The sequence below is a fragment of the Urocampus carinirostris genome, chromosome 1, assembly GCF_059441175.1.
Source record: "Urocampus carinirostris isolate Australia breed hairy pipefish chromosome 1, RoL_Ucar_1.0, whole genome shotgun sequence".
Taxonomy (NCBI): Eukaryota; Metazoa; Chordata; class Actinopteri; order Syngnathiformes; family Syngnathidae; genus Urocampus; species Urocampus carinirostris.
Genome location: NC_142349.1, coordinates 3,639,728 through 3,651,774, shown reverse-complemented (window position 1 = coordinate 3,651,774; position 12,047 = coordinate 3,639,728). Strand labels below are relative to the sequence as shown.

Sequence of the window (12,047 nt, the reverse complement as noted above, 5' to 3'; positions counted from 1 at the left end):
TACAAGAACAAATAAAAACAGAGAGAGAGAAAGGAAAAGAAACACAAAAAACAAAAGAAATACGAAGACAGAATGACAAACAACAGAAAGAAAAGCAGGGAAAGTAAAGAAAGACAGACAAAAAGAAAAATAAAGAATGATTAAGAAAGATAAAGACAAAGACAGACAGGTCGGGAAATGTGAATTTCCCTTCGGGGATGAACAAAGTATCTATCTATCTATCTATCTATCTATCTATATACAGAAGGGAAGAAGGCCAAAAGAAAAGATGAAAGATAGTAAGGCAGAAAGACAGACAAAAAGATAGACAGGAAGACAAGTCAAAAGATGAAAAGAAAATGAAAGAGAAATACAGAGAAAAAGAGACTACATAATAGCAAGAAAGAAAAGAAGACAGAAAGACAAAGAAAGATAGAACAATAGAAACATGGCAAACCAAATAATATCGAAATAAATTTCGAAAGACAGAAGGACTAATCAAAAGAGAAGACACAAAAGCAGAAAAGACAGATGGACAAACAATCCTGACCTCATGAAGACACGTGTACTGGACATGATAAGGCGCCACTGTCTCCTCTCCTTTAATCTCCACGCTTATATGCATGCGGATGGCTCCTGACACGGCCGATTTGTCCGTCCTTTTGTCTGTGGGACGCCAGCAAGGACAACATTGTCACTTTTGTTCCCCACATCTTATAAGTACATTATACTGACCGAGGTTATACCAAACATCCATCTCCCCGCTCAGTGTGCGGACCTCGATGATGGTCTGTCCCAGGAAGTCGTCGCTCTCACGCTTGAACCTCTGCTTGACACGAGACTTGATGTCGTCGTCCTCGTCCCACACTCGAACCTTGATACGATCCGAAGAGTTGTGGCACTCGCTGGACAAGACAAGGACATGGTTACACAAGAGATAAAAACCTGTTGAAAAGTAAGGAGAAATAATCCTGAAGTATGTTGAAATAAATGTATAATACCTAAAGATATATGCCACATAAGTAAATTAATACATAAATAAATCTCGTCATTCCTAAATATAACAAAAAGGCAATTTATTTATGCATTTATTTATTTTGTCATTATTTTCTCCTTTGTTTATTTATGTATTTATTTTGTCATGAATTAATTTTGTATTTTCTCATGTATTTTTTTTTTTTTTTTCTGTATATTATATTGCGTATTTTGTCATGAACTTATCGTGTACTTTGTCATGTTCTTTGTAGTATTTTTTTGTTGTATTGGCCAAGCATTTTGATGTGTATTTTTTCGTTTATTTCATTATTTATTTCGTTATGTATTTTGTAATTCATTTTGTTGTTTAGTCATTTAATCTGTCATGATTTTTGTTGTGTATTTTGTTATTTGTCATTATTTCGTCATGTTCTTATCGTGTGTTTCTTCATGTATCATGTGTTTTGTCATCTTTATCTTGAACTTTTTCATGTATTTGTTTCGTTGTGTATTCCTTATTGTGTTTTGTCATGTATATTGCGTATTTCGTCATTTTTTTAGTTGTTTATTTTGTCGTGCTTTTCATCTTGTAGTTTGGCTTTTTCTTCATCATTTTTTATCAGGATTTTCTTTGTGTATTTTGCCATTGGTTGTGTATTTTGTTATGTTCTTTGTCATGTATTTTGTCATGTACGTCGCCGGGTTTCATTCTGTACGTCGTTGTGCATTTTCTAACTTTTTCGTCGTGTAATTTGTCACGAAAAATGTTATTTAAATGAGGAGGGAGGTCAAACTGGCTGGGCTTTACACCTAGTGGTTGATCAGTGATAGACAACAAGTACACCACAAAAATGTTATCAAAATACATGACAAAATACACTATAAATGACAAAATGCATGACAAAACTCAACAGAATAAATTATGAAATAAATAAATAATAAATTCCATAAATAAACGAACAAGTTGCATTCATGTAATATATTTAGATATTACGTGATGCATTTATGTGCTCACTTTTTACATTTATTTGTACATATGTCAGGATCGCTTCTCCATAGAAAAACACTAGTAACGTGGCTCACAAATGAAAGTTCTCCTCCCAGACCGGGTTGAGGTTCCCATAGATGGTTTTGGTTCTTTTTTTGGTCTTCCCCACTTGGACGGTCACGTAGGGATCGCTGGAACCAGTTTTGTCCTTGGCCTGGAGTCCTTGCGCGCACACCACTTTGGAAAAACGAGACAAAATAAATGTGAGACATTCTGAAACTGCACCCAAAAGAATCTACTTTTAATCTCACCCGTGATGCTGATCTTTGCCGACCATTTGGATGTTCCATCCAGAACGCTCTGCTTAATTTGTTTCATCTGAGTGGCGTGTGTCGTTTTATCCAAACCAAAAACCTCCTGGATTTGCTCAAAGATCTCTGGTTTGTTCCTCTCTCGGATCTTCATGCGGTCTTTCAGGACCATGATGATATTTTGGGTTCGGTCTTCAGCCCCGTGCTTGGAACTTTTCTCAGCGGCCCCTATTTAGGAGAAAACGGGAGGAAAAATAATATTAAGTCAACCGCAAATTGTGCAAGACCTCCAAGTTGTACCTCAATTATGAGACCCAGAATGTGAAAAAAATCCAGAAAATCGTTATCAAATCATGATTGCAAAAAGAGTGTTTGGTCTATGATAAAGGTTTTTCACAAGGTTTTTGTCCCATTCCTCTATGCATATCCTCTCTTGAGTAGCAAGAAGAACTTTCAATTTCCTCCAGTGATTTTCTATGACATGATGTTTACACCCACATGCTTCACATCAGGTATTGATTTTTTTGGGTGGCAATTTGGTATTATTTCTCCACTAAACACAAAAAGTAGTGTTGCTACCAAAAACGTATATTTCGGATTTATTGGACCACTGGACATTAGACCAGTCTTTCTTTTTGATTCTCTACTGTTAAAAGCCAGATATCTTGCTTGTTTGTAGGAGACCAAGTACTTATTTTCAACCATATTTCTCAGATGACCGCGCCTGGTCTGCTAACACCAGGGCTGTGGTAAAGCAGGCCCAGCAATGGCTCCACTTCCTGAGAGTGCTCAGGAAAAACAACCTGGAATAGAGCCACAGTTGGGAACATTATTCTGGCGTTTGGAGTCACCGTCTGCCATTCTAGAAGCACAGCTCCGGACAGAAAACCCTTAAAGAGTCGTCAATACAACCCAGGAAATAATGGGCTGCTCTCTGCCCATTCTGGAGAAAATTACCTGCTGGCAGCACCAAAGCAGAGCCAACATTAAGGAATCATATGGAGCCCAAAGGGTCAGAGACAGTTTCTTCCCTAGGGCCATTAACAGCCTAAACAAGCACACAAGGCTGTGAAAAATATCCTTACCTAAATAGGTATAGAAAAATATATACAGGAATCCCTTGCTGAATCTTGGTTTCCTTTCTGCGGTTTCACTACTTCGCAGCATTTCATTGTGCATTGTGTTCTGATTGGCCCGCCCCTTTTCTGCTCTTGTCTGCCTTTGCATCAATAAAGTTGCATTCTAAATATTTTATTATGTACGTAACTCTTTTTCAATTTCAAATTTCTCTGAAGCTATTTCAACAAAATGCTTTGACTGACTGGGCTTGGGCCCAAAAGGCAGAAGAAGATGCTTTCTATTGCCATCACAGTTGGACTTCTCTAAACGCTCCAAAAGCAGTTTTCCATTACATCCACATGATGGCAACAAAATATCATGTTAAGTAAAGTAAATAGTTTTGAAAAGTTCGGAATTAATCTTTAATTATCAATTTAATGCATCCTGACAGACAGAACAGTCAAAAAAAATAATAATGTCGTCACACTAATAACTTAATTGCATAATTCCCTTTTCTGGACCAAATAGAGATTTGGCCGATATCAGGTCGTATGTTTTTGATACAACCTGATAAAGTATATTAGTTTTATTTGTTGAATGCTTGAACCCAAAAATTGCGTTTGTTCTTTGCTTTTAATTTATATAGTTGAGTATTTCATTAAAAAAAAAAGATCTTCTCTTCTCACAACCTCACAAATATTGCTCATCATCCTAATATCCTTTTAACGTTTTTTAAAGCAAATTGGCGAGGGAATGCGAACGAAGCATGTCCACGATCTCCACCATCTTAAGACAAAAAAAGGGAACCTATCAAGCCGGAGGACGGCAATGGATGAAGATATGCAAAAGATTCTTATGATTTGGATATGAGGAAAAGGGCTTGCGCGTCAGCTGCACTCCGACAATGGAAATGAACCGGAGGCATTATTGACAGTAGAAATGAAGGAAGCATTCACCTCCTGGGAAAGACGGCAGGGATTTATCACATGTTTAACCGTGAAACACAGTTGAGTCTATATTAAAACTTACTCTGCAGACAATCGGCGTTGAGCAGATCTTGGCACTTGTCGTGGCACTTGACTCCGCACTCGGAACATCGCATGCCTTGCCGAGCAATGCCCCACAACAAACCTTCACACTCGTAACAGTAAGTAGGTGTGGTGGCCGTCCATACTTCGAAATTGTGCGGCGTGGTAGACGAGATGGGGTAGATGAGAGCCTGCAGGGTTTTCTTGTAAACGTGACTTTTCTGCATGAGAAAAGGAGACGAGTTTCAAGAAAGGTGAGGGTGTCAAAAGGGGGATGCAAAGGAACCTGGTGACCCACCAACTCTTCGTTTCCAAGTGTCGTTGAGGCCATCGCGGAAGTGATTCCGGCCTTCCGAGAGTTCTGCACTAGTGACTGAGGAAAATATGAAAAACGGGTTATGTGAGATGAATTTGGGTATGGAATTCAATAAATTGATCACTTACCATTGCCTGGTGTGATAAGGCAGTAGTTTAAAAAAAGAGACAAACACAAACATTTTAGTCATTATTGTATGTATTACTCTTTTAGTTGTCACTTTTTAGGATTGAAATTAAGATTTTATTTTCATTTATTATGACATAGTGTACATTGTTTACAAGGAAATTAGACCTCTTATTCCAGGATGAATATGCAATAAAAACACGATTATCTATATTATTGTATACATTAAAAATAAATTACATGTGGAAATTATATGTGGAAATTCTTCATCACTTAAAAGTGACCTTTTTTTTTAACTTTTATGAGGAGTGCTTGATTTTATTTAATTAAGTACAGTTGTTACATTTGTTTTCTTAGTTCTAATACTACAGCCAAGGCTAACAGGGAATTAGCAGTGTTAATCTCAGACATTGCAATTTTTATTGCTCCACACTTCAAACCAGATTTATGTTGTATCCCAGGGTCTACTGGAATATTCAATAGTAAACACAGCAAAAAAAGACAAAGAAATGGGAAAGAAATCCTAACGTGCTTTTACTTCTTACCAGATCCCTGACGAGGGGAATGGCCTTTCTCTTCCGAAGATCTGGCATGCTGTCGATACTGTAGAGTGCGCCTCCCATTCTGCAGGTAAAAAGAGAAGAGCCATCATCACATTTTCCACAAACAAAGCAATATAATGATTCAATTAAGGCTATTTCTTTTAAAAGAGGATCATTTTGAAGCAAAATACAAAATGTTTCAACATACAACATACAAGTCAGTATAAATATATATGAAAACATAATATATAATCTTAACCCCTAGACCCCATTATCCTAATATAAACAAATATTTTTGAAATGCGAAATTTTGCAGAAACTCACCCTCCTTTACCGAACCAAAGTGAGCTGGAGGTTTCTCCTCGAGCCTGGCAAAGAAATAGGTACAATGAGCAAAAATCATCTGCCGGTGGAACATTTTTATTTACTATGTTTTAACTTTGCGATTGGGACTAAATATTGATTATATGGAAAAAAATATTTTTTATACGTTCAAATTTTTCTTCTGTTTTAATTTACGAGAAATAATTAAATGACCAAACATTTTCAGCCGGTAGTTTTTTTTTTTTTTTTTAACTATGTTCTAGCTTTTTTTTTGTCATTTTTTCATGATAATAATTTTTAAAAAGCAATAATTATCTTTCAGTGTCACTATTTTTCTTCTCTATTTTTGGTAAAATAAGCAAAAAATATCTGAGATTTTTTTTTTTTACCACATTCTAACATTTATCTTTGGGTAGTGTTAAGTAATAATTAGATTGAGCAAAAAGTATATGGCAGTGGAAATAATTACATTCTTTATTCCATTCCAACCTTTTTGCAGGGGCTTTATTAAGGTTAAACCTGACCAAAGATACAACAGGTGTTATTGCTGAACCCAGACCAAGGCACATAGTATCACTGTTATGTTACATCTGTGCTGAGCGCTGCACAAAGCCCAGAAAATTGAGCCGCAGACTTTCAAAAGTTCGCCTGGCATCTCACCGCTCCCAAGACAAGTCACTGCTGCCAAAATGGAATTTCTTAGTTGAGCATTCAGTGGAATTGATAGGATCTATTCTACTAGGAAATCTGAAAGTAATGAAATACCTTGCACAAAGGGAATGTACCCTCGCGGGTAAAAAAAAAATCAAGATTCTTGGAATAATTAGAAATCACTGTGTTTAACACAACTGTACATAGAAGAAGTTGAGGACGTGAAACTGTTGTCCTTTATTTTCATCGGAAGAATTTGTGCCGGCGTTTTTATGTGGAGTTTGTGGACACGGCTGAGGAAAAATGTCTGACCAACTGATCAGTGATCAGACCAGCGCAACTGAGGTCTGACTTCAACGTTGTGATGCCATCTTGGCCAACAGCCTCGCCGAACAGACTGCCTTGCTCGAAAACACCTTAGAAAAACTGAAAGCTGACCTCCACTACAAGTTCAACGACAAGTTGGAGGTCCTCAACGTTAAAATGGAACTACTGACTGACAGACCAGCTAAACTGGCCAAAACAGATCAAGATTGACTTTTGGCTCTTCTCGTAGAGGTTAAACAAATACCAAATTAAAATTAGGGGGAGATGACAAGGCGGACATGGTATTGACATATTATGCTAAACAAGATTATGCTGATCTCGATTTTACACACCCGTATATGATTATTCCTCTTGTGTGATTAAGAGATGATGAATTAGGTTTCTCAAAATGACTTGTTATAAAAATGTGATTACATGACTAGAATAATGTGAGAAGTGTTGTCGAGGAAGACAAAACTAAGTTTAGCTCCAGCATTTTCCTGTCTGCCATTTTTTCCTTTTGTTATGTAAATTAACTATCAAAGCTGTTGATTTTCAATTTATTGTAACCTTGTACACGATGACCAGTGTAAAAATATAAAAATGTCAATCAATCAAAAATAAGAATTAAAATCAGGAAAAAATATCTGCCAGTGGAACAAACATTTTTTTTACTATGTTTTGTTTTTTCTTTCTTTTTTAGTAAAATAATGATTGAAATCAACCAGAATGATCTGCCAGTGGAACAAATAGAATTTTACTACGTTCTAACTTTTCTTTAACAAGGTTCTACTCATTTTAGTAAAATGATAATTAAAATTAAAAAAAATGATAAGCAATATTTTTACTTCATATGATTTAATACTTTTAATTATTCTTTGCTGTACAATCTACAGCTTTATCAAGCAGAATGAGTCATGAAATATACCCAATGATTGGATAATTAGTATATAAAGAAGAAAAAAATAGTAATCTGCTGCCACATAAGGGTATGTGTGAATGTTAGTTACTCAACTGGAGGAAAACAAATGTACTAAAGGTCTGACAACACACTACCGGGTTGCGACCCACTGTTAGAAAAACACTGCTTTACTAAGATTACAAAGGCACAACAGAAAGTATTTAAACTATCCCGATAACCCGTCTTTATTATAAATGGTCATATTTGTGGACCTACCTGTCATGAGGCTCCAATGACGGCGGAGATAAGTGCATGCGAGTGTCGCTATGGCAATGACATGAAACTGCAACAAAAGCAAAGTAGGCCCACACGTACACCAAATGAACAAATAGGTGACGAAAAACAAACATAAACATGAAAGAAAGTTATTAATAGTGTGCACAACTCAATTGCAAAACAATGAAGAGCAAATTAAAATATGTGATTAATGCCAGTGCAAACCGATAAAGAAAATCAAATATTGCAATACATTGCAAACCTTTACTGTCTGCCAAGTCGACCATTTTGTATTTGAAGAGAGGAAATGTTTTATTCGTAGTAGGGATGCATAATAATCGTCAGTTTTCAGCCAGAAAGAAGAAAAATTCTAAAGAGTTACTTGGCAACACGCTTTTATATTCAATCAGCCAACACTGCTCGTAAGGAACATTCGAAGCATTTATGTTCCTTGTTAGAATATATTTAGATTTTATGTACTAGTAGCAACATTTGGTCATGTCTCCTCTCTAACTCTTTGTAATGTGCACGAGGCACTGGAGAGCCCGGCAAATATTGCTAATATTGACAGAGATAGTAAGTTTTGATCGATTGATAAGGTAACACTTTGGTCTCCCCAAAACGAACGTTTGGAGACATGTTTAGCACAACTTGGTCGTGTCTCCCTTTTACTTCTGCGTAATGCGCGTGAGGGACTGAGAGCTGGGCCAAATAAAATAAAATTATACAAATGTACAAAAAAAATCTAGTCAAAAAAGGAAAAAAAAGAAAAAATATAAAAATCCCACAAATATTGTTTTAAAATATATCCTAAAAATATTTGATACATTTTAACAAAGGATAATATAAAATATATAAAAATAAATTATGATGAAAAATAAAAATTTAAATTCAAATAATATAAAATACATAAAAATATATATAAAAATAATACAATTTACAAATAATAAAAATAATTTTGAAAATATATAAATAATTGAAAATTGAAATTCAAAAAAAAAAAAAGTCACAACCCTGTGTGTGTTTGTGCATGAATACCGATTACATTAAGATTGTCAGTTTATTGATTAAGATTAAAAGCTGCACAAATGAGTATGTTAATGGCAACACAAAGTGTAACTTTTATGTACCAGAAGTACACAAAGTTTTGTGTCCATATTTAAATGCCTTATGATCTTTAAGCAAATCATCACTGGTGTAAATTTGTTGATGTGCACCATTAGGAAAACCCTTAACTGGTTTAATTTGCAAAACTTTACACATTTCCCCGATGTAGCATTTGGATACTTATTTTTATTTTTTGAAGTCTTTATTGTGTACAGCTATGGTAATAGCGCTTGACACAAATGAGTCACCTGTTTTTCTTGGCTAAGGCATGTGTGACATTCAGTATCGCAGCATTTTTATTATCTTTAGAATTTTTTTTTCACATATCATTATTACAACCCAAGATCATATGGACCTTTTGCAATATTTAATGTTCACTACAACATTTTGTCATAACAGTTATGACTGACAAAGTATTGATGGATTGATTAAATCAAGCTCTAGTCTCTGACTACTTTCTGGAGACGTGTCTATCCAAGCTGTATGTTACTGTAATAGTAAATAATCATAAAGACGCATATTGAGATAATTGCATGTTGTTGGTGTTTTTATTCTTTTTCTAAATATCGCATACATTTTTAAGAAATGGCTTAATCATTGGTATCTTTCACCAGAACCACGACTTTAACAGTTATCGGTAAGAACAAATAGTTATCGTGCATCCCTATGAAACACTCCGTAAATGCTATGGGTGCAAACACTTTCAAAGTAGAACCTCATGGGCTGTGTTTTCCTGCACATAAATATATAATGCATTTCACATACATATTTTAAAGACTTGGTAGACAGCGTGAGTCTTATATTTTTTTCCTCTGAAAGATAAATCGGACCTGGGAACGGATGTTGTGCACTTACCTCCCGAATCTGGTCCAAGACCTTGTTGTAGAGTCGTAGCCAATTCTCTTTAGCCCGGATTGCTGGATCTACTGGTTCTTTGGGTTCCTCTGGAACTGGAGGACTGAGAGCAACAGAAATGATCAGTTTGTGATTGTCTATTAATTGTGCTAGTGACACAAATGCGGTATTTTGCTCTAAAAGAAGCTTTATTACTCTTCATAGCTCAGTTTTCTGGGTTATCCAGACAGACTATAGTTTGTTTTGTAGCAAATCCCACTTGAGCATTTAGGTTTTTTCTTTTTGCTGCAGAAAAGTAGACCCCTGGGTGTGGCGACCACCCCTTACAACATTTTTGCTTTACAGCATGGAATAAGATATTTGGTCCCCTCTTTACTGCATTATCCCCTCTATAGTACATCAAGGAAGAATTAATTTGCGTGCCCTAAAACTTTGCGGTGATACGTCTCTAAGACGTCTGTCTGCTATTAGTGTACATCATACAAGATTCTTGTCTATGAGTGGTTTGCATCACAGCATCATGAAAATGCTGATATCCTATTGGCTGAACACCCTTTTGTAATGCTTCCTTCCTCTCTTTTTGTTCAGTTCAGAATCTCATGTAACAAACTTTAATTAGTTCAACTACAGGTCCTGAGACTGGCAGTGATGCCAAAGGGAGAAGCAAGAAGATTAGAACAATGGAAATGAAGCTTTGGCTGAACCTGCTGAACCTGCTCCCACAAAGCCTTTCTCTATCTTCATCCAGTCTAGAATCATGAACACTTTGCGGGTCAACAATACAATTCAGTATTTTTTGTACCGTATTTATTCGGTATGGGTCCCAAGACTTGCACTGATGGCTAAAGTAAAAAGCAAGAAGATGATAACATTGGAAACAAAGCTTGTAATTATCAAGATGTAAGAAAAAGGCACTCACATTGTTACCCTCACTAAGAATAGCGTAAAAATGAATAAATCGGTCTTCATTTCGATCAGACATCTCACCCCAACCCTCGGCATCCACACAATGGATTCTGGCGCTTCATCACTTTTGCTGCTGCTGGATCTTAGTGCTGCTTTTGACACAGTGCGCCACAATATCCTACTAGAACGGTTGGAAAAATGGATTGGTCTCTCAGGAGCCGTCCTCTCGTGGTTCAAATCCTACCTCTCAGATAGGACGCACTGTGTTAAATATGGTGAAACGACATCTGAGCCCTTTAATGTTACCTGCGGTGTTCCGCAGGGTTCAGTGCTCGGCCCCCTACTTTTCAACATTTACATGCTTCCATTAGGTGATATTATTCGCAAGTACAATATCAGCTTCCATTGCTACGCAGACGACACTCAACTATATCTTCCGTTGGAGGAATCTTCCACACTAAACTGTGGAAATTTGGAGGCCTGTCTCACTGAGATAAAAGAGTGGATGTCACTCAATTTCTTGCGTCTTAACTCTGAAAAGACCGAAATGTTAGTCATTGGTCCTTCTAAATGCCGGGACTTATTCTCAAAAACTGCTGTGAACATTGACAAATGTCACATCACACAGAGTGACTCAGTTAAAAATTTAGGTGTCATATTTGACCCTGATCTATCCTTTGAGATGCATGTAAAGCAAATTACTAGAACTGCCTTCTTCCATCTTCGCAACATTGCTAAAATCCGTTCAATACTGTCTCAGTCTGATGCGGAAACAATAATTCATGCATTTGTTACCTCCCGTCTCGATTACTGCAATGCACTACTCTCCGGTCTCCCGAAGTCCAGAATCAAGTCTCTTCAGCTAGTACAAAATGCCGCAGCGAGGCTTTTAACCAGGACAAAAAAGTACGATCACATAACACCGATTTTGGCTAACCTGCATTGGCTCCCAGTTAGCCAAAGATGTGACTTCAAAGTTCTCTTAGTATTGTACAAAATCATACATGGACTTGCTCCCTCTTATCTTTCAGATCTGATCTGCCACTATGTTCCGGTCCGAAGCCTACGATCTGAGAGTGCTGGTCTTCTGATGATCCCGAGAGCAAAGAAGTCTTCTGCTGGTTCGAGAGCGTTCTCCATCCGGGCACCGGTGCTGTGGAATGCTCTTCCCCCTGAGATTCGATCTGCAACCTCAGTGGAAATGTTTAAATCTAAACTTAAAACTCACTTCTACTCCATTGCATACGAATAACCTACTCCTCTTGTCGGTTGAAAATAGTTTGTGTAATATAGTGTAACAATCTGTGAAGCCCTTTGAGACTCTTCGTGATTTAGGGCTATACAAATAAAAATGACTTGACTTGACCTGACGTTACTCCACTTTACCAACTTAAATC

The 12,047-nt window shown here is 36.7% G+C and overlaps 1 protein-coding gene across 1 annotated transcript in view; it reads right to left on the bottom strand.

Annotated features, from left to right (window-relative positions):
* LOC148373278 (protein unc-13 homolog A) overlaps window positions 1-12,047 on the bottom strand; it is a 66,488-nt gene that overhangs the window by 22,763 nt on the left and 31,678 nt on the right. The window contains exons 11-20 of the mRNA XM_088342553.1: window positions 9,745-9,847; window positions 5,649-5,692; window positions 5,328-5,406; window positions 4,785-4,790; window positions 4,639-4,713; window positions 4,342-4,561; window positions 2,254-2,481; window positions 2,038-2,179; window positions 715-884; window positions 530-645 (exon numbers count right to left, since the gene is read on the bottom strand). Of these exons, the coding sequence (XP_088198679.1) occupies window positions 530-645; window positions 715-884; window positions 2,038-2,179; window positions 2,254-2,481; window positions 4,342-4,561; window positions 4,639-4,713; window positions 4,785-4,790; window positions 5,328-5,406; window positions 5,649-5,692; window positions 9,745-9,847 (1,183 nt within the window). The remainder of the gene's footprint in view (window positions 1-529; window positions 646-714; window positions 885-2,037; window positions 2,180-2,253; window positions 2,482-4,341; window positions 4,562-4,638; window positions 4,714-4,784; window positions 4,791-5,327; window positions 5,407-5,648; window positions 5,693-9,744; window positions 9,848-12,047) is intronic.